The 19,694-nt window shown below is 42.5% G+C and overlaps 1 protein-coding gene across 1 annotated transcript; it reads right to left on the bottom strand.

Moving 5' to 3' along the window:
- Window positions 1–5,236: 5,236 nt before the first annotated feature.
- MPZL1 (myelin protein zero-like 1) lies at window positions 5,237–14,937 on the bottom strand (the record flags this gene model as incomplete). The annotated part of the gene is made up of 3 exons (XM_008938183.1): window positions 5,237–5,685; window positions 11,402–11,507; window positions 14,805–14,937. Coding segments are annotated over 3 exons (341 nt in total), but the record flags the coding sequence as incomplete, so codon positions are not given.
- Between the last annotated feature and the right edge of the window lie 4,757 nt (window positions 14,938–19,694).

Consider the following 19,694-nt stretch of genomic DNA (forward strand, 5'->3'; position numbering starts at 1 on the left):
ACTTGGATTGACACTTTATAATTATTTGTAATCCTATTCTCAAAATTAATTTCTAGTAATCAAAACTAAGAAATACTATATTCACTGTTAGTAAAAAGCCAAAACTTTTCCTTTTTGCATTTCTGTTAAAATAGGGAAGATGAATGATGCCATTCATATCCCTGTCTCTAGGAGGTGCCTGCTGGCTTTTCTGCCAGAGCTCAGGCTGGCCATCCAAAACTGCACTCCTATAGTGGGTACAAGGTTGCTCTTCCCCATAAAAGACCTCTTTTTTTTTTTTTTTTTTTCCCTCTCAACTGAGAAATTGATTTCAGATTGATCCCAGTTTTGTTTGTATGATAAGTAAAACAGAATTTACCACAAGTCTTTCACATCACACAGACCTTCCCCAGTTCCACTATCCAAGACCCATGTAATATTTTTATTCATTTGCTACTGCCCACCCCTCAAACTGCTGCAGCAAGCCTGCCACACAGAACTTCTTTTTGAAATAGATGGTCCTAAGAAGAACTAGCAGTAGTACTACAACAGGACAACACACTTCATGTTCCACAAAGTCCACACTTTTCCTTTCCACCTGCAAAGAACAGCATCAGAGAACTAAAAGAATAACAGTAGAGTAAACAAGAGTTAAAGTTCTGACTGCCATAACATCAGGATTTGGTGACCTTGTTTAACTAATCTCTGCTTGCTACCCATCAAGGAAGTAGAAGTGCTCTGAGATTTAGTACTAAGTAAGCCAATTTAGCATGCAGTTAAGCTATCCTCAGCACAGGCTGTCAAAGGATTAAACAAGCTAGGTTAACACCTGAGGGGACAGAAAGTTCACATATGTTGTCTCACACTGCCTCAAGTCTTTTTCACTTCAGTCTGAATGACAAAAAAAAAAAAAGAAGATAATACAATAGCCTCTGTTCCAAACAAGGATTCAGATAGATTTCTGCTATTCCTGGGGGAAAGGACATTTGTTTCTTTCTAAAAAGACATTGGGCAATTTAATAATAATAAAAAAAAAAAATACTTCAGAGTTCATTCTGCCTTCACAAAGAGGATCCGAACAGCCCTGCAATGAGCATCTGCAGTATAGGCTATATAAACATACCTGTAGCTAAACAGAAGCAATGGAAGGATATATTTCCTAAAGTTAGCTAGCTAGCACCAACCAGATCAGTTTCTTAAAAGTTAGCACCAGACAGATCTGTGTGTTTCTTAAAGTCAGCACCAACCAAATCCGCTTGTTTCTTAAAGTCAGCACCAGATCAGGACTCGGATTACTCCAGTATATTCCACCAGGAAAAGAAACAAATGTTAATAGCAGACTTAAGAGCCAAGGACAGCCCTATCTTCTCATAGCAGCAAGTTTTTAATTGCTACATTCATCACATTTCTCCCTCTTACTCTAAAATGTCTGAGGAGAAAGATGGTGATGCACAGGGATGGATGAACACAGACAGATGAAAATCATGTTTCTCCATCAACCAGATCAAAATATTAATTTCTTCCTAAGTGTAAAACAAATATTGGGAAGTAACAGCCTGGTAGATAAGGAAAAAAGCAGCAGCAGGATTCATCCTGATCTTAATGAGGCTTCTAACAAAGGCAGGTGTTGTTCAGGACATCAGTGAAGTCTGACCCTGATGAAAGAATATAGTGTTGGCATACCCAGCTTTGTTGGAAAAAAACAAAAACAAAACCACATACACAAACTAGTTACTCAAGTTGCACTGTCATAATTTAAGGATTATCTAACATGGTTCTGAAAGGGTTTGACATGGGCTTAAAAATAATTTTCATTTCATGTTACAGTGGAATGTAGGCTTAAGTTTCGAAATACCAAGCTAAGAGTGTTCAAGCTCATGGAAGGGCAGTATGACAACTCAAACCAAGTTTTCAGCTCACAATATGAAGATGAGGTCTGAAAAGTCATAGAAAAGGTTGAAAGAGGCCTTTAAAGAGGCCATCTAAGTCCAACCCCCCTGCAGTGAGCACAGACATGTTTAAGTAGATCAGGTTACTCAGAGACTCGTCGCACATGACCTGACCATGCTTCCAGGGATGGGGCATCTACCACCTCTGGGCAACCTGCTCCAGTGTTTCACCACTCTCTGTAGAAAATTTCTTCCTTATACCTAGTTAAGAGTGTCCCCATCTTTCTTATAGGCCCCCCTTTAGGTACTGAAAGGCTGCAATAAGGTCTCCCCCCAGAACCTTCTATTCTCCAGGCTGAACAACCCCAACTCATTCACAGCTTTTCTCCACAGGAGAGGTGCTCCAGCCCTCTGATCATTTTTGTGGTCCACATCTGTCTTCTGCTGAGAACTCCAGAGCTGAATACAGGACTCCAGGTGGGATCTCACCAGAGCAGAGTAGAGGGGGTGAATCTCCTCTCTTGACCTGCTGGCCACATTTCTTTTGATGCAGCCCAGGATCTGGTTGGCATGGGCTGTGAGCACACAATGCTGTCTGAGGTTCAGCTTTTCACCTACCAGTATCCTCAAGTCCTTCTCTGCAGGGCTGCTCTTAATCCCCTCATCCCCCAGTCTGTACTGATATCAAGGACTGCTTCAAGCCAGGTGTAGGACCTCACACTTGGCCTTGTTGAACCTCATGAGGTTCACACAGGCCCACTTCTCAAGCTTGTCCAGGTCCCTCTGGATGGTATCCCCTCCCTCTGGTGTCAGCTGTACCACTCAATTGCACTATGTCATTGACAAAGATATTAAACAGCACTGGTCTTAGTATGGATCCGAGTGATACCAGTTGTCACTGGTCGCCATCTGAACATCAAGCCATTGACCACTACTCTCTGCATGTGACCATCCAGCCAATTCCTCAACCACTGAACAGTCCACCAATCAAATCCATATCTCTCCAATTTTGAGAGAAGGATGCTTTGGGGGACCATGTCAAAGGCCTTACAGAAGTCCAGACATTACATCCATAGCTATTCCATTGTCCACTGATGTAGTCACCCCATCATAGAACGCCACTAGATTGGTCAGGCAGGACTTGCCCTTGATGAAGCCATGCTGGCTGTCTCAAATCACCTCCCTGTCCTCCATGTCTATGCCTCCAGGCACAGCTTCTAGGAGGACCTGTTCCATGACCTTCCCAGGCACAGAGGTGAGGCTGGCAGGTCAGTAGTTCCTGGGGTCTTCCTTTCTACTGTTTTTAAAAATGGGTGCAGTGTTTCCCTTTTTCCGGTCACCAGGGACTTCATCTGACTGCCAGGACTTTTCAAATATCAGGGAGAATGGTTTGGTGACTACACCAGCCAGATTCCTCAGGTCTCTGGGATCCATCTCGTCAGGTCCCATAAACTTACATCTATTCAGGTTCCTCGGGGGGTCACAAACATGATTTGCTTTTATAGGCGTGAATTTGCTCCCCTGGTCCCCATCTTGTGCTACATACACTCAAGAGGTGTGGGAAAAGAGGTTGTTGGTGAAGACTGAGGCAAAAAAATTTGTTGAAGACCTGTCTTCTCCTGATCTGTTGCCAGCTTGCCAGTTTTGCTCATCAGGAGGGGTATGCTCTCTTTTTTTACCTTCCTTTTCTGGCTGACATACCTGTGGAAGCCCTTATTATTATTCTTTGCGTTCCTTGCCAAGTTTAGCGCCAACTGCGCCTTGGCCTTCTTGACCCCATCCCTACACAACTGGGCAGTGTCCCTATACTCATCCCAGGATACCTGTCCTTCATTCCACTGCCTGTGCACTTCCTTCCTGCCCTTTAATTCAACCAGCAGGTCTCAACTCAGCTATGCTGGTCTCCTGCCTCCCTCGTCACATTTCTTACACCTGGGAACTGAAAAAAGCCCTAACACTGATCCAACAGTGGACATACCTGTCCCTGGTTCCACTGCCTGTGCACTTCCTTCCTGCCCTTTAATTCAACCAGCAGGTCTCAACTCAGCTATGCTGGTCTCCTGCCTGCCTTGTCTCATTTCTTACACCTGGGGACTGAAAAAAGCCCTAACACTGATCAAACAGTGGAACGTTGCCCAGAGATGATGTAGAGCTTCCATCTGTAGAGACAGATGTCCCCAGCTGGGCACAGTGCTGGGCAATCTGCTCTAGCTGACCCTGCTTGAAGACGGAGAGTGTTGGACTAGATTGTCACCAGAGGTCCATTCCAACCTCAGCCATTCTTGATGAATTAGGACTTGAATTAGACTGAATTAGGAAATGGGTAAGAATCAGAGGGAAGGGGTCATGGCAGACCAAACTGAAAATTATTTGCTGCAACAAAAAAGCCAACACCACATTAGGATGTGAAAAACAGAAATCCTTCTAGTATATGCTACTCTTAGAAGACCTCAGGTGGAATGTCACAGTTTTGAGCACCAGATCTCAGTATACAAATGCATCAGCTAAAGAAACATTCTCTCCAGTAGAGGAGAACAATTAGAGATCCTTAACAATCTACAAGGAGTTTATCTAGAAACAAGAAGCTGGGAAATTATATTCAAGTAGTAGACTTGCAGAGAGGAAGGAAATAAACTGCCCTCCACATGCTCTGTGCAAATACAGGTTACACAAAAAAAACCACACCTCAAAAAAAAAAAAACAAAAACAAAACACTGAAGAGTGAACCCCCAGATTTCTTCCAGAGGTCATTCAGCTTCCAATACAGGCTTTTCAGAATAGATAAAGCATCTCTAAGGAAGTGAGTGGTATAATGGAGCAATGGGAAAAAGGTGAGGGAGTATCACAGCCATTTTTCATGCTTATATGAAATGACAGAGCTTCAGGGAAGAAACATGTCATTGAAAGATTCAAGAGTCTGAAGCAACCACCTACAGCTATAGCTTCCTATACTTTAACTCTCTAGCTCTTGAGTTTTCACAGGAAAACTACCATTTCACAAAATTCATTAGTTGAACACTATCCCTGTACTTCAAAGAACTGAGCTTGAATAGATGGGCTCAATACAGAAGCAGGCAGTTCTGTGACCTATGTGACACAGGTCAGGTAGGCCTAAACATTTCCTTCACTTTCACTGCTAAGACATATATCTCTGGTAGCTAGGAGTCACTGCTTGGCTTACAAGAACAAGTGAGAGTGTCTCATTTATACGAGAAAGCAGCTTGTACTGAGAATCTGACCAAGGAAAGACAAATACCCTGTATACATAAAGAATTCTGTGAATGTAAAGAGGATGTCTTCTTTATATTCACCTCAACAGAAGAAATTAGGTCCTATAAGCAAAAAAAAGAATCTCCAGGTCAATCTAGAATCTCCAGGCATTTTCCAGTTTCTCCATTATTAATCAAGATAAAAATATTTTAAAATTATGATGCAAGTTTTCACTTTCTCTCTCGTCAAGACAAGATACAAAAAAAGAATACTGGCAATTTATAAGCAAAATTCTTACTGCATTTCAACATGCAACATTGGTCTCACTTCTGTACTATTAAATAGACTATTTACACACAATACATAGATACCTTTCCCTCTGTATGCACATGCATTGGTCCTAGCCTAGGCATCAAAGGCCACATGTGAGTTCTCTGGGTCAAATCTTGTTCAAGCAATTCCAGTCTGAATGTGTTTTTCCCTTTGGATAGCTTAGGATCTCATCTCAGTTCTTCCGAATATCAGCATAGACCACAGATTCTGACTTGTTAATCTTGTTGCTGTGCTGTCCTCCGGAGTGATCTAACTGCGCATAAATGACTGGGCCCTGGGAACAGAAGAAAAAAGCACAATCACTATTTTTCAGAACAGGCCACATTGCCCCTCACGTCCACAGGGGCTGCAGCAAGACCAAAGCTAAAGCGAGACCACAGAGCTTTTATGTGAAGCAGGTGAAATGAACCCTCACCTACAAATGAGCTCTAGTCTGCCACCTTTCTCCTATCAGTAGCATGCCAAACAGCACCATTTCCCTCCTTTAATACTGTTAGAGCTGCTTACCTCTCACAACATCAAAATCTAGAAACCTTTATTCTGAAAAGCAGCAATTCTTAAGTGCTATGGAGCACAGATACATGGCTAGTTAGACACATATCAGATTTAATACTTTCCAAGAAGAAATGTGCTACAGATTTACTAGTAGACAGTAGAGTATACTGCCACTCGGGTCCTGTAAATTCCAGCAGAGCTGAACTACTCAGATAATGAGGGAGAGAACAAACTTGCAGCCACCTTATGACATCAGTCACTGCTCAAGCAATTGATGACATCAAGACTTGCATAGCAGTAAGACAGAAAATACTGAAGCAGTGCACTAATGCAGAATTCTTACCTGTTTTTTGAGCCAACCCAGGTAGTGAGCCCCTCCACAGACACACTGGGCAAGCACGGCCATGTACCTTCTTTGTATTTGCTGGATTGCAGTGGAGGACAATACAGCACCTCTCAGCAGAGCATGTAAACGTGCCAGCACATCCCTAAAACACCATGTCCTCCAAAACACAGCCCCCAGGAAAACAAACTGCAGCTGTTTGAGATGGGCTGAGGACAGAACTGCAGCCTATAAAAAGCAAGAAAGCAAGTACCCTACAAGATAGGGACCTTTATGGAAAGGTCTGACCTGCGGCTCCCATTCTGCATGTGCCAACTGACATCAGCACAGAGCAGAAGGCTGTGACCACCTACCAGGTGACTTCAACAGAGAGACCACACATCCACACATACTTCCCATGCAGGAGAGGAAGGGACTGCCCTTATTCAAGGGGAAATTACAAGAAGAGATCTTTTAGTTTCTTTGTGGCTTTTATAGCAGTTTTTTCTTCAAAACTATGTAATCCTTTTAACTGTTTCTATTTCCCTTACAAGTAACAAGGAGGAACAAGCAGCCTTCAAGAATTTATCTTATTCCCTTCTCTCCAGTACTTCTGGTATCCTGCCAAAGTAGAAAACATCTCTGTTGAACTGACCCAGAAATCCTTCCATCTATCTTCCAAAGCAATTAATGGTCAGAGATTAAAACCTTCTGTACAGAAATTGAGTCCTTGAAAGACCATAGGTACACTTCTGCACAGCTCTTTTCCCTCCAACACAATGGCAAAGCATGCACTTGATAAATAGCTTGTTCTCTTTCAGAAGTAGTTTAAGTCCAGATTTTCTCCCTTCCAGGTAAAGTAATTCCCAAGTGATAGAATAGAGGCGGGAGATGGACAGAAGGATAAAACTTGCAGGTGGATATAAAACACTGAATATAAATAACACACTGAGAAAATGTTCAAAAAACCCTTACTGATGTCTTAGAAGATTCTGGATTTCAAGTCTCACACATAGCTAAGACAGAAAAAGGGAGGACCAAGGATTTACTAGAATGCCCCCCCCCATTTGACTTACTGCCAAGTGCTTTTCTAGCCGATTATAATCGGCAACAGGGCCATTCTTTTTTCCGGATTTGATACTTCCTGAATCTTTGTAAAGATTCTTCTTCCAAAAGTAAAAGCTTCAAAAAAAGTCTAAACTCCTCAGAACTTTCACCTATTCCCAAACAAGCTTATCCTAACTCTTCAGAACCAGAAGACAGAACAGCACTGCCATATAAACCCCAGCATTTGCCTAAGCCTTGCCATGGGTTTCTCAGCAGAGTCATAAATTGCAAGGTACAGCAAAGAAAAAGGAATTACAAAGTTAGAACATCATGGTCTAACAGTGTTTTACAGTATTTTCAGATTTTTTTAGATTCCAAAAGATGTTGCAACTACATCAGATTCCCGCTCCAGGAAATTTATCTGAAATTTAGATCAAGATTCCTGGCACCATGAACTGCTCCTTCCCAGGGTCCTGGGTTTCAGTTCAAAGCCTGGAAGAGAGCTCAGATGTAGTCTGACAAGGCCTGGCCTTAAACCAGAAAAAGCAAAGCCAGAGATCTGCACTTAAGTTAATGTAGCTTTAGTGTTCCCCTCTACTACGCTGACAGACCCATCCACTTAGGATCTCTACACCATAGTGCTCTGTACATAATTCACTTCCGTGGAAGTTACATGTGAAGATCAGTGGTCCTTCAGTCTGCCCAGAAATTAATACTTAGCTACTTGCAAAGCACAAATGACAGCAACCCTGGAGTTAACATATCTTGGGACAACACACACCTGCCTGCCAGCTTGCCTGCTGCAACCCAGATTACTAGCTAAACAAGGACATCCATGTGGGAAACACATAGTTCTTGCCTTCACTGGAAATGCTTTCACACATAAATGGAGTTGCTTGAACCAGCTGAACGTTCACAGAATCATATACACTTACTTTCAGCACTCTGGGGCATTCCAGAAAGCAAGGTCCACACTTGATAAACTCGCACGCAAAACACAAAGGAAGTGCAGGCTTTAGCTGAGAAGTGATGTGGACAAATACTTCATCACTGATTCTTAAACTGATACATAAATAACAAAATGAATAAGTTTCAATTAATAAATTTAATTTAAATGCCACTCTGAGAGTGAACACCTCTATTACTGATTTTAACTCGCAGAGACAGGGGCTGTGTATTTGTATCCACAGTTCTTCTCCATCGGTGAAGCACAAAGCATTCAGTCACTTCCTACATAATCTACTAAGTAATAGGCTACAAGGACGTCCACAGGCCTTTACTGTTTGACTGCAGCACCAACTGTGTGAACCACCAGTCTAAAACTGCCAAGCAATCTGAGACACAAAACTGAGCCTGAATCTGCAAGCAGCCTGCAGACAGCTGCCGGGAATTGCTAGGAATCTAAATATCAGCACTGAAATTTAGTTTCCTCACTGATTAAACAGTTTGTTCAAAATCTGATCTACCCTGATTTTATTGTGTGTGTGCATCTTTTTGAAGAAAAGTAAATATGTTTACTTGCTCTTCTGTAAAGGTGGGGCTTAACAGAAGGTAGAGGAAACACTTGCTCCTACAAATGTTTGCCAAGAAAACAAAATCCAGACAAAGCTCTCTTTGCCTCATAAAAGAGATTCAGAACTTAAAAGTAAATTAAAAGTGAACCAAACTAAAGCCACTTGCCATATTTTTCCTTTGAGGTCATCAGTGTTCACACTTTGGGTTTTCCTTTAGGAACTTACCTGCAGGAAGACCCTGGAGGATTCTGTCAAGGAATAAGCAGGCTGGAGTGACTACAGAAGGGAGAAAGCACACCAGTTCCAAGTTATCTTTACAAAGCTAAGATTTACTCTGACAAATTCCTTGCAGTACATTGCAGAACACTGGGAACACAGCAAGTTTTCACACCGAAATGTTACAGAAAAGATAAGTATTTTTGCTTTCATGATGCAAGTGCAAAACAGCAGAACGCTTCTTCCATGTAGTTCTCAGGTCACTTGCATGTGCTGCTTTGTACTGTGACAGTAATTAGATAAAACATCTTAGTCTTCTGACCAAGGGAAGTTGACTCTTAACAGCTACTGCAACACATTCCACACAACCTTTAATTTTTGGGAGGTGGGGGACGATGATGACAGGTGGGAATCACCTGTCTCATCCACACATTCTAGAAGCCCCTTCCATGAACTTGAAAAGTTGAGCTTTATGTAAATGTTATAGGCAGCCAGATGCTACTAGACCCACTCCAGTCAAAATCCAAACTACTTTTAAAACTCATAGCTTATATATATTGCCTTTATGTTCAGAGAATAACTGTCTTCTGAAGTCAGTAGGTAGCTTTATGGGCCTATGTACTAAAACTGTGGAAAAACTCACCTGCCAAGAACAAGATGCAATTCAAAACCAAACTGGAAGCCAGAGTAGGGACTTTGACTTTATTATCCAGCTCACTGTTAGCACTGCATTTTTCTCCTGCAGTGTTAATGCATTAAAACACATCCCCATGATTTTGTCAGGAGAAATTAAGAAACCAGGTATTAGCTCTGATGTAGAAACTTGTAAATTCACAAACAACTCTGCAGCCACTTGCTAAAATGTGGCTAATTAAGAAGAAGTCCATTTAGGACTTAAATGCATTCGAGATCCACACTTCCACATGAAAACTTCTCAGACAAATCAAGAGGTATGAAACAGCTTACAAATATGAAATCCTGTACACTGTTAAAAGGTAATCGTATATTGTGTAGAATCCCTGTCTGACTCATGCTCCCTCCTCTCTAACTTCCCATGGGATGTTAAGTCTGGATAAAAGCCACCTTTTTCCTTCAAAAATCAGCAAAACTTTGCCACTGCAGCAAAACACAAGAGTGACACGGTATGGCAGTATGGCAACTGCAAGCCCACAAACATTTGGTGGCTCAGCATTGGAAGGCTCTCAGCAGCAAGAGTCATCTTCAAGCTGATCATCACTGGCCAGTGTTTGCACTGCATTGGTTCATTTCCTTGAGAAGCAAGCACGTGCCTGTTTTGCCAATGACCAGGCCCAACAAAAATGATAGCACCACCAGCAGGAAGATGAACCAATACACAGACTGTATTGGATACAAGAAGGACATTGCATGAATGATCGCTGGGGGGACAAACAGATCAATCAGCTGGTACATAATCGATGCCACCCCCAACGATCTCACACAGGACGTCACACACAGAGACCCGAGGTTGCCCACAGTTGGCATGGGAAACAGCCAGACCAGCAAGCTAAACACATATGATAGAGGTGATCACATAGTGACTCTCACCCGATCCGCCCGCATTCGCAAAGGCCTAAACAGACCGTGGCCCAGCTCCAGGGAGATCCAGAACGCTCTGTGGAGTGCACTCCACAGACAGACACTCCTGACTCCCTGCAAGTGGTCCCAGCTTTTATCCCCAAGCAGCCACCCGACCTTTGTCAACTCAATGCGGGACCCCTGGGGCTCATTTCCCTCATGGCTCTCCCTGCAGGGCCGGCCGCACCCTGGGGGGAAGCTATAAGGCAAACTCACCCCCTCTTTATGAAGGGCTGTGGGAATCACCCATATGTCAACCTTAATTCAGGGCTCGAGGTTCAAACCCCAGCATTTCAGTGCCACAGAGCACGCACCTTCACAGTTGGAACACAGTAAGTAAAATTCCTCCCCATGACAATCCTAGAACAGATTAGGCACTGTTATGGGGTGGTTACACATCTAGTATATAATGTTGTCTCTACATTAACAGCTCCTCACTCCCCATGCCTCATCCATGCCAGGCTTTCATCCCTGCACTTCACTACCACTTGTATGTGTTAGCACACAAGGATCTGAACCATCTTTTCTTATACATTAATACCAAAAGGGCATAAAACTCTTATCTCAACTAGCATCAAGATGCTATTCTTTAAATTGCATGAAGCCTTCTACAGAAGAGTTCACCAGTCTCCGCTTACTGCCCGTCCTTTGCTCAAAGCAGACACTTTTACCCCCCAGCCTTCATTACCTTAACAGATGGCACCTAAATCCTTTGTCCCACCCTGCCCTTATCTTTTCCATACCATCTCCTCCACACTCTGGGAGGATCCTGCTTCAGGAAGCAGCAGGAAGCAGTTTACCTGGTGTGATCTGGCGGGCATGCTGTTTACCAGACCCTCTGTGTCGGAGGGCGACTTCTGCGGAGCCTGCTTAACCGGTGACATCAAACTCTCAGATGTACTGCAGCTGACGAGGTGGCAGAGCAGAGGTTGCATGACAATGTTCAAGAGGCACAAGTAAAAAAAAAAAAAACAAAAACAAACACAAGTGATGGCAAGATGAATGTGGCAGATTATGCCAAAATAAAAATGAATATAATGGATTATGAAATAAACACATAATTCTCCATCTCTCCCCAGACATTTCTCTACACTTCCTCGAGTCTCACTGGTAAGTAACACAAACACAGGACAAGAGCTCCTCCAAACCCCCTGTTCCCTACATATCCCCATTCAACCCAACCTATGTAAAACAATATGTGGTTTCTTCACCAAGACTTCAGACTCGGGTAACAGTGATAAACAGCAATTATCTTCTAATCATAAGCTAAATAGTCCCTGACATTGAGGCAAGTGTGATACCAGTGTTACTGTTAGATCCAACACTTGCAAGATCCACTAACCCGCTCTCCATACCAGAAAGGTACTTCCTACCAAGCTCTGCATTAGTTCCCTTGCTTCTGGTTAGGCTACGATCCCAAATTCTGCCCACTCACAACAGACACCAGCTTCTGGAGCAATTACTTTGAGTCACATGTGACATGTAAGCTACATGCCCTAATATAGCTGCTTGAAAATCTCATCAGACAAATCTTGCTTCTTAAACAAGAAAACTGTCTTGTGGTGAGAACCAATACCCCTAAAAGAAGGTTGACAGTTTTCACTGTTTGCTTGTTTCTGTCTGCTTAAAGCAGGACTGAAAAGAAAACAAGCCTGTGACAGAGAGAGAAATTAATAGCACAGAACTAAGCATATGAGCAAATGCCCTCAAACATAACATTGGCAGCTTCTGGGCAATGCAGTAATAGGTCTCTAAATGCTGTTTACCTCCTTGTACCCGAGCACCCAGGAAAAAGTAGCCACTTCTTTGACAGCAGACACATGAGTTCCCTTTACTACCATAACTCTTTGACCACTGGGCATCCTTTTCCCCCAGTCTTTGTAGACAGTGTACAAAGTAAGTACAGAAATAAACAAATGAGGATAGTGACATTAAGCAGACCACCTCCTTGCAGCACAATAATATTTTATCATTTGGCAAGTCTAACCATAGAAGACTTAGCTCCTCATACATGCAGGAGTAAGAAAAAATAAAATACTGCCCCCGGCCATCATTGGAAGAGGCTTCTACTGTCTCAGAGACACCACTGACCTTCTGTTTCCAAAATTATGTAATCATTAATAGTATGCTTTATTAACAAAATTCCTCAGACCTACACTATCTAAAAGTTGTAATTCAGGTTTAAGTGACTTATGCACTTATATCACTGCGAGTTTTGAAACACCTGAGTTGTCTGAGCCAGGGATCACTTCTAGGGAATTTACTTTTATTTCGGTACAGAAAGGGCTCTGACTTTCCTGTGCTTCAGTCAATGCATTGGGAAGTTCACTATTGGAAAAGATGGAGGGACACCATCTGGGATAAGCAGCAATCCCACCCCAAGTAGACATGAGACAATGAAACCCAAGCACCCAGTGAAATGCATCTTCCCTTTGCCAACAGATTCCAGCACAAATTACAGTGGAGTTACGTTAATAGAGAGCTAGCTGGTTAGTCAGCAAAGGAAGAGGAAATGTGTACACATACACACAAGTATTAACAGCAATCACCAACTTGATTAGTTACCATGGTGTCTAGAGTGACTGGAAGAGAAGACCCAGCCCTGTTACATTCCCAATCTGGCGTCTATATCAGGATCTCTGTAAGGAGAGGAAGGTAAGCAGGTTCCAATCCCAGCACACCAAGGCAGAAAGAAAAAATAAACAAAAAAAACAAAACAAAATACCAAAGTCAGAACATGAACAGAGACTGTTGCCATGCAGGGGTTCCAGATGCCACGCAGTGCCCCCAACCCACCTCAGTTCAAAGCAGAATGGTTATCTAAGAGTAAGGGCATCTCACCACCACCACACTCTGGGTTAGCATCATGTAGAAGACCGTCCGCAAGTTTGGAAGGGTAACAGCACACTTGGTTTCTCTTTATATGTCATGCAGAGCTGGCATGGTCAGTGAAAGCAGTATGTGAACTTTAGAGATTACCTTCCCATGAGAGTAATTAAATCTACTACAAGAAATTACAGTGCATAAATTTATGTTTCAGGCTCTGCCTTAGCATGTGTCCTTCACCAGGAAGACACTGGAGAGCAGGTCACTGGGAGGCAAGGCAAGTGGACCACCTCACGCACACTGCTGGTGCATTACACTGCAGGATTCTTTTCAGTTCTTAGGGGAAGGAAATGCAGAAAGGGAAAAATCAGGCTTTCCACACAATTTTGAGCACAAGGAACCACCTTTGCTATATTTAGCCTTACCATGAGGCAATAGCCAACTGACTTTCTCTAAGCTCTCCAACTGGGAAAAGGACAGGGCAAGTTTAATTTAGAAATGCCCATAAGTTTTTTTTTTAATAGTTTTCTTTTATCCCACAGGCAACCCAAAGAACCTGCAAGAAGGAGGAATATTTGTTGGGGAAAGAACAGAAGAAATTAATGTGTTTCGCTTTGTTTCTGAGACTACATATATGATTTTCCTTCTTTCTTATAGAAGCAAATTACCAGCTAATTAGAGAGTAGAAAAAAAAATGAAGTGCCTCCCCCACCAGAACCAAGCTCCATCACCACAGGACTCAAATCTGCCTTTGTTAATTCTTATTGCTTTTTTGTATGCCCATTCAAAGATCTGTGAAACTTTGCAGGGATAGTAACAGTTAACAACAACAACAAAAAAAAGAAAGACAGCGAATGAGAATGGATGCAAAGTGGCTACTCCTTTCTTAGTTTGAAGCGTGGTGATGAATGGGGTTTTGGTGAGAATACTCCAGGCTCAGGAACCAGACACTAGTAACTGAAAAATCCAGTCAATCTCAAAGCAGAACATTCCTTAAAAGTGCATGTGTGTCACTTTTCCTTTGGGGGTTGGGGGTGGAAGAGGGAAGCAGAACTGGAGGGAAGGGGAACAGACCAGAGCTAAGGGATCTTGGATTAAATTCTAATCTTAAATTCTTAGAGCACATATGCTTGTGGCTGGGGATCAGCTCGAACATTTAGTGATTTTCAGATGCAACTCATGGTCAATAGGTCTTTTCAAGCACAGCACAAAGATAATAACTATATAGAGATGACCAGTGTTCCCCATGGCCACACCCTATCTCTAGCCATGGTTGCCACGACTTGGCTGAAACAACTCCTGCTCCCGTCTAAGCCCTCCCTCTGAACTTGCTGCTGTTCCTCACATCACCCACAGGTGAAGAGGAAGATGTCTTACCCAGAGTATCGTTTTTTAGAGTTGTTCTTTCTGATGACAAGACACACGACAATAGAGATGAGCGGTGAGAGACCTGTAACCGTACCGATGACTATCCCTGCCACCATGGCAATGGGGAACGCAGGCAGGCTGTCTGGGGAGAGAAGGGAGAAAACATTCAACTCTTCTGCATTCCCTGATTAACAGAAGTGCAAACCACAAATGCTCTTGACCTTGGATTCATTTAGAACAGAAGGCACTAATGTAATATCCAGGAATTACACCATGCAGCCTAAGTGGCAGTGACAGCAAACAGCCAGCAGAATAACTTATGAACAGAGCATACAGCAGGAGTGTTCTTAATGTCACCATCCTTCAGTAGAGAGTTCAGACTGAACCAAGAACTTTTACATGGTAGGGAACACAACAGTCAATAAGGACAACCCTGTCTCACTTTGTAGCTAACAGGGGCAAAAAAAAAAAGGTTACACTCATCTGGCAATTCCCAGCAGGGTCAACAGGAATGGGCAAGCATACTTGAAAGCAGATCTGAAGGTAGCACATTGCTAACCAACTAAGAGTGCTGAAGGCTGGCTGCTCTCTCGGTAGTATGGAACAGGCAGCCCAGTTACTCCCCATGATGACACTTAAGAGTGTTTATACCTGATTATAGTGTTTCAAAATACAGCTCTATATATTTTTGCAGAGCCATTCTTCCCTTCTTAAGCCAGGATTATTGTATGATACTAGAAATATGCTCACAGGAACACAGCATTGCTTTCCTCAAGTTTTCCCCAATATAGTTTTGAGGAAAGGTAGGCCACGAAAGAGCAGGCAGAAGTAAAAGCCAATCACAGAATACGTACAAAAGATGTACAAGATAAAGAACACACAGACTACCATTATAGCTTTTCCCCGTAAGAAACAAAGGTACTCGCCTTGCATCATATTTAATGTAAGGAACATTTTAGACCAGAGGGTTTCTTATAAGACTCCACACTACACTAGCCATTTATACCAAATAGAAGTGAATCAGCAAGATCCAACAGGTAAAACATCTTACACAGAAAAATCTCTCAGATTCCTGCCTCTGATCATCACAGAATTGTTGAAGTTGGAAAGGGTATAATGAGATTGCTTAGTTCAACCCCCCTGCCCAAGCAGAGTCAGCTAGCACAGACTGCTCAATACCCTGTTCAGCTTGGTTTTGACTATCTCCAAGTATGGGAGACTCTATAATCTGTTTGGGCAACCTATTCCAGCGTTCATCTACAGTAAAAATGTTTTCATATGTTCAGACAGAATATCTTGTGTTTCAATTTACATTCATGGTCTCTTGTCCTGTCACTAGGCATCACTGAAGAACCTGTCTCAGCCTTCTTTAGATCTTATCATAAATATGTACATAAATGTGCATATGTACATAAATACCTGGTGAGAGGATCCCTCCAAATCTTTCTTCTGTTTTGTAGGCTACACAACCCCAGCTCTCAGCTTCTCCTTGTATGAAAGGTGGTCCAGTCACTTAATCATCTTAGTCACCCTTTGCTGGACTCATTCCAGCAAGGACCACAGACCACGCTTATATAAAGCATTCCCAGCAAGTCTGCAGTCTGTAGACCAAGTTCACTTTGGCATACTTGTCTAAGAAAGGTACTGCTTGTTCTGAGTTCACTGACTTTCAGAAGGGCTACCTGATATCCAGCTGCTTCACTGTTCATGACACTGATCATACCATCATTTGGCCAAATACCACATCAGCAGCGTTCCTAGCTCTCCAGTGTTAGATGCCAATTCGTAACAACATGGTAATTCAGAGTCTTGGTAAGACATTAAAGACATGAGTGCCACAATTTAGAGGAAGACATCTCTTCTTTCTGGAACCTCTGAGATGCCCAAGGTTCATCTGCTATTGAGGAAGAGAGTCCTACAGCCAGCAGTACTTTTCAGGTATGCAAGACTGAGATTGTGTTTGAGGCCCATGTAGAGATAAATTTATTTTGAGGCATACAAGGAGTTCCCTAGTTTCCATGCTTCTTCACCTTTCCAAGTATAATAACTGTCTGAAAAAGAATCAAAACAGACGTGTTTCTGTTAGCAGACCAGCTGTTGCCCTGTACACAAGAAAAAAAAACCACAGTTTTTCAGAGCAAGAAAGTAGCAACCCAAAACTATAGTGCAGAATGTTTGCTGAAAGTGATATTAAAAATTTGCTACTTTTATAATTTCTTTGACTCTGGTGGGATTTCTGGTTGATTAAAGTTGAGTAAAGGAAAGCAGTTATGTTCTGTTGTCAGAGGGTTTTAAGACCGTATGAAAAAAAAATCAACTATTTGCACGTTAAACTAGAGTCTGGCTTTATTGCCTCTCAGAACACAATCTAATATACTAAAGAAAAGCTCACACAATTTTAGAATCATATAGTTCAGCTGAAGAATGTCTCCCCTACAAATTGTTCTTATATTTTTCAGCATTCCACAGTTACATGAATTCCTCTTAAGTACTTGCAGAGCAGGCAATGCCTTCACTGTAACAGTCCTAGCTACATAACCAAACACCAGCTCTGAAAGCTAACACTTAACAGCTTAAACACAAGCCAAAAGTCCATCCTTTCAAAGAACACTTTTCACTAAGTATCACCATAATTGAAAGCAACTTCCATTTTCACTGGAAATGTATTATCAGTTTCATGAAACATGCAAGAAACTGAAGTTTCCCTTTGCTGCATGTATAAAGACTCTGTTATGACAATGTTAAATTTAGTCCCCAGGAGAGTTCAGATCAAAAATTAACTACCTCCAGACAGGTAGTTGAACACAGTGTTAAGTAGCTTCCTATTACAAGCAGAGGTTGACTTTTGTAAGGATTTGTTATTCCCTACAAACTTCTCTCAGTAAGGCTTTGAGCACTGGTCCTCTCCAGATGCAGATGCACTAGTGAAACAAGTCTTGCTTCTCAGCCCTGACAGCAGGATTCCTCCAGCATAGCTGATGAAGCTGCTTGTGCAAACACTACATAACATAGACACTGCATTGAAAATCAGCTGAGCTAGCTTGACTTGGCAATTTAAAACAGTTAAGCCAACCCAGAACTTGTTAAATGTTTAATCCAAAATCTAAGGCTAGCCAAGCATCTATAAGATAAATGTGTAAAGGACATATGTGGCTGTGCTGGGTTTGCCTCTGGCAGGGTTTTGGTAGCAGGAGAGGGAGCTACTGGTGTGGCTCCTGTAAGCAGCTTTGAGAAGCTCTCCCAGCTCCAAGTTGGACGCACCACTGGCCAAGGCCAAACCAATCAGCACCTCTGCAATAACATATTTAAGAGCGAAAAAATCTGTTGGGCTTGTTCTTTTGTTTTGGTGAAGACAAGTAGGACATGAGAAAGACAGACACCGAGGTCAGTGAAGAAGAGGGAGGAGACACCCTGGATCAGCCATTCTCCTTCAGCCCGTGGTGAGATGGCAGGCTGAGCCTTTGAAGCCCTTGGAGATAAATGGTGGAGCAGCCTGTGGAAGATTCCACACCAGAGCAGGTGGCTGCACCCAAAGAAGGCTGTGATTCTGAGGGAAGCCCATGCTGGAGCAGTCTATCACTGTGGCCTGTGGAAGAGACCTGTACTAGTTGGAGAAGTTTGTGGAGGACTGTCTCCCATGAGAAGGATGCCACACTTCAGCAGGGCAGGCCTGTAAGGAGTTTTCCCCACCAAGGAGGAACAATCAGCAGAAACAACATGGAATGGACTGAACATTACCCCCATTCCCTGCCCCCCTGGTGGGAAGGAAGTAGCAGCGCTCGGCCTAGGAAGAAGAGAGGGGTAGGGGGAAGGTATTTTTAAGATCTGGTTGTATTTCTCACTGTCCTACTCTGATGCAACTGGTAAATTTGTGATGGTTTTATTGTTTAAATTAAATCGATTGTGTCCCCAAGTCAAGTCTGTTTTTTGCCCATAACCATAACTGGCAAGCAAACCCTCCCTGTCCTCTGTCTCAACCCTTGAGGATTTTTTTTTTGTTTTGTATTTTCTGCTCCCTATCCCACTGAAGGTGAGTGAGTAGCTGCAAGGTGCTTTTTGCCAGCTGGGTGGTCTTAAACCACAACAGTGGCTTTGAAAAGTTTACTACACTGGACATATGATTCAGAACAATTAATTGTATACATAGTACAAAAATGTTCAAGAGTTAACAAGTACCAACTGAAAAAAAATTCTCCAGCTCACTTCAGGATGAATGAAGTACCTATCACAAGAACAGTAGTTTCAAGCAAAGTCAGAATGCAAGACAGCATTACAGCTATAGCTTGAAAATCTGTTTTCAAGGTCTTCCTAAGAATCTGAAGGCAATTGTTGCAGCATTTTTCCAATGATGATAATTATGAGAAATATGTTTCCTTCAGAAACAGATTCTTGAGTCCAGAACCTCCACCTATAACAAAGCTGGCATGCAAGTCTGTTGAAAAACACCAGCTGAATTAGTGTACTCAAGTCAGCCTTCATTTGCTTAACCTGGGTTAAAATCTGAAGAGGTTTTTAAGACAACATAAGCCTGACTTTGGGAAACAAGCAGTTGTTTTACTGCTTCTTCATAGAGACTATCAATACATTGTAGGAAAATAAACTGACCCTATTTTATATAGAATTCAAACTTAAAATAAACAGGAAGATCTAAGTGATGGCAGGACCTCTGGAGGTCCTAAACAACTCAAACTGCTCTGTGAAGAGTTAGATATAGACCTTGCCTACACAAGTACCTGGAATGACCACATAAGCAGGGGTAAACACACACCTGTGTCATAGTTACAGGGGCTGGGACCAGTGTATCATTATGTGAGTAGAACCAAAAACTGTGTATTCTATACTCTCTATGTCAGTGCTCATGGGCTGTTAACAAAATCACTGGTAGCAGCTGCCCAGGAC

This window comes from Merops nubicus, unplaced genomic scaffold (assembly GCF_000691845.1).
Source record: "Merops nubicus isolate BGI_N331 unplaced genomic scaffold, ASM69184v1 scaffold1644, whole genome shotgun sequence".
Taxonomy (NCBI): Eukaryota; Metazoa; Chordata; class Aves; order Coraciiformes; family Meropidae; genus Merops; species Merops nubicus.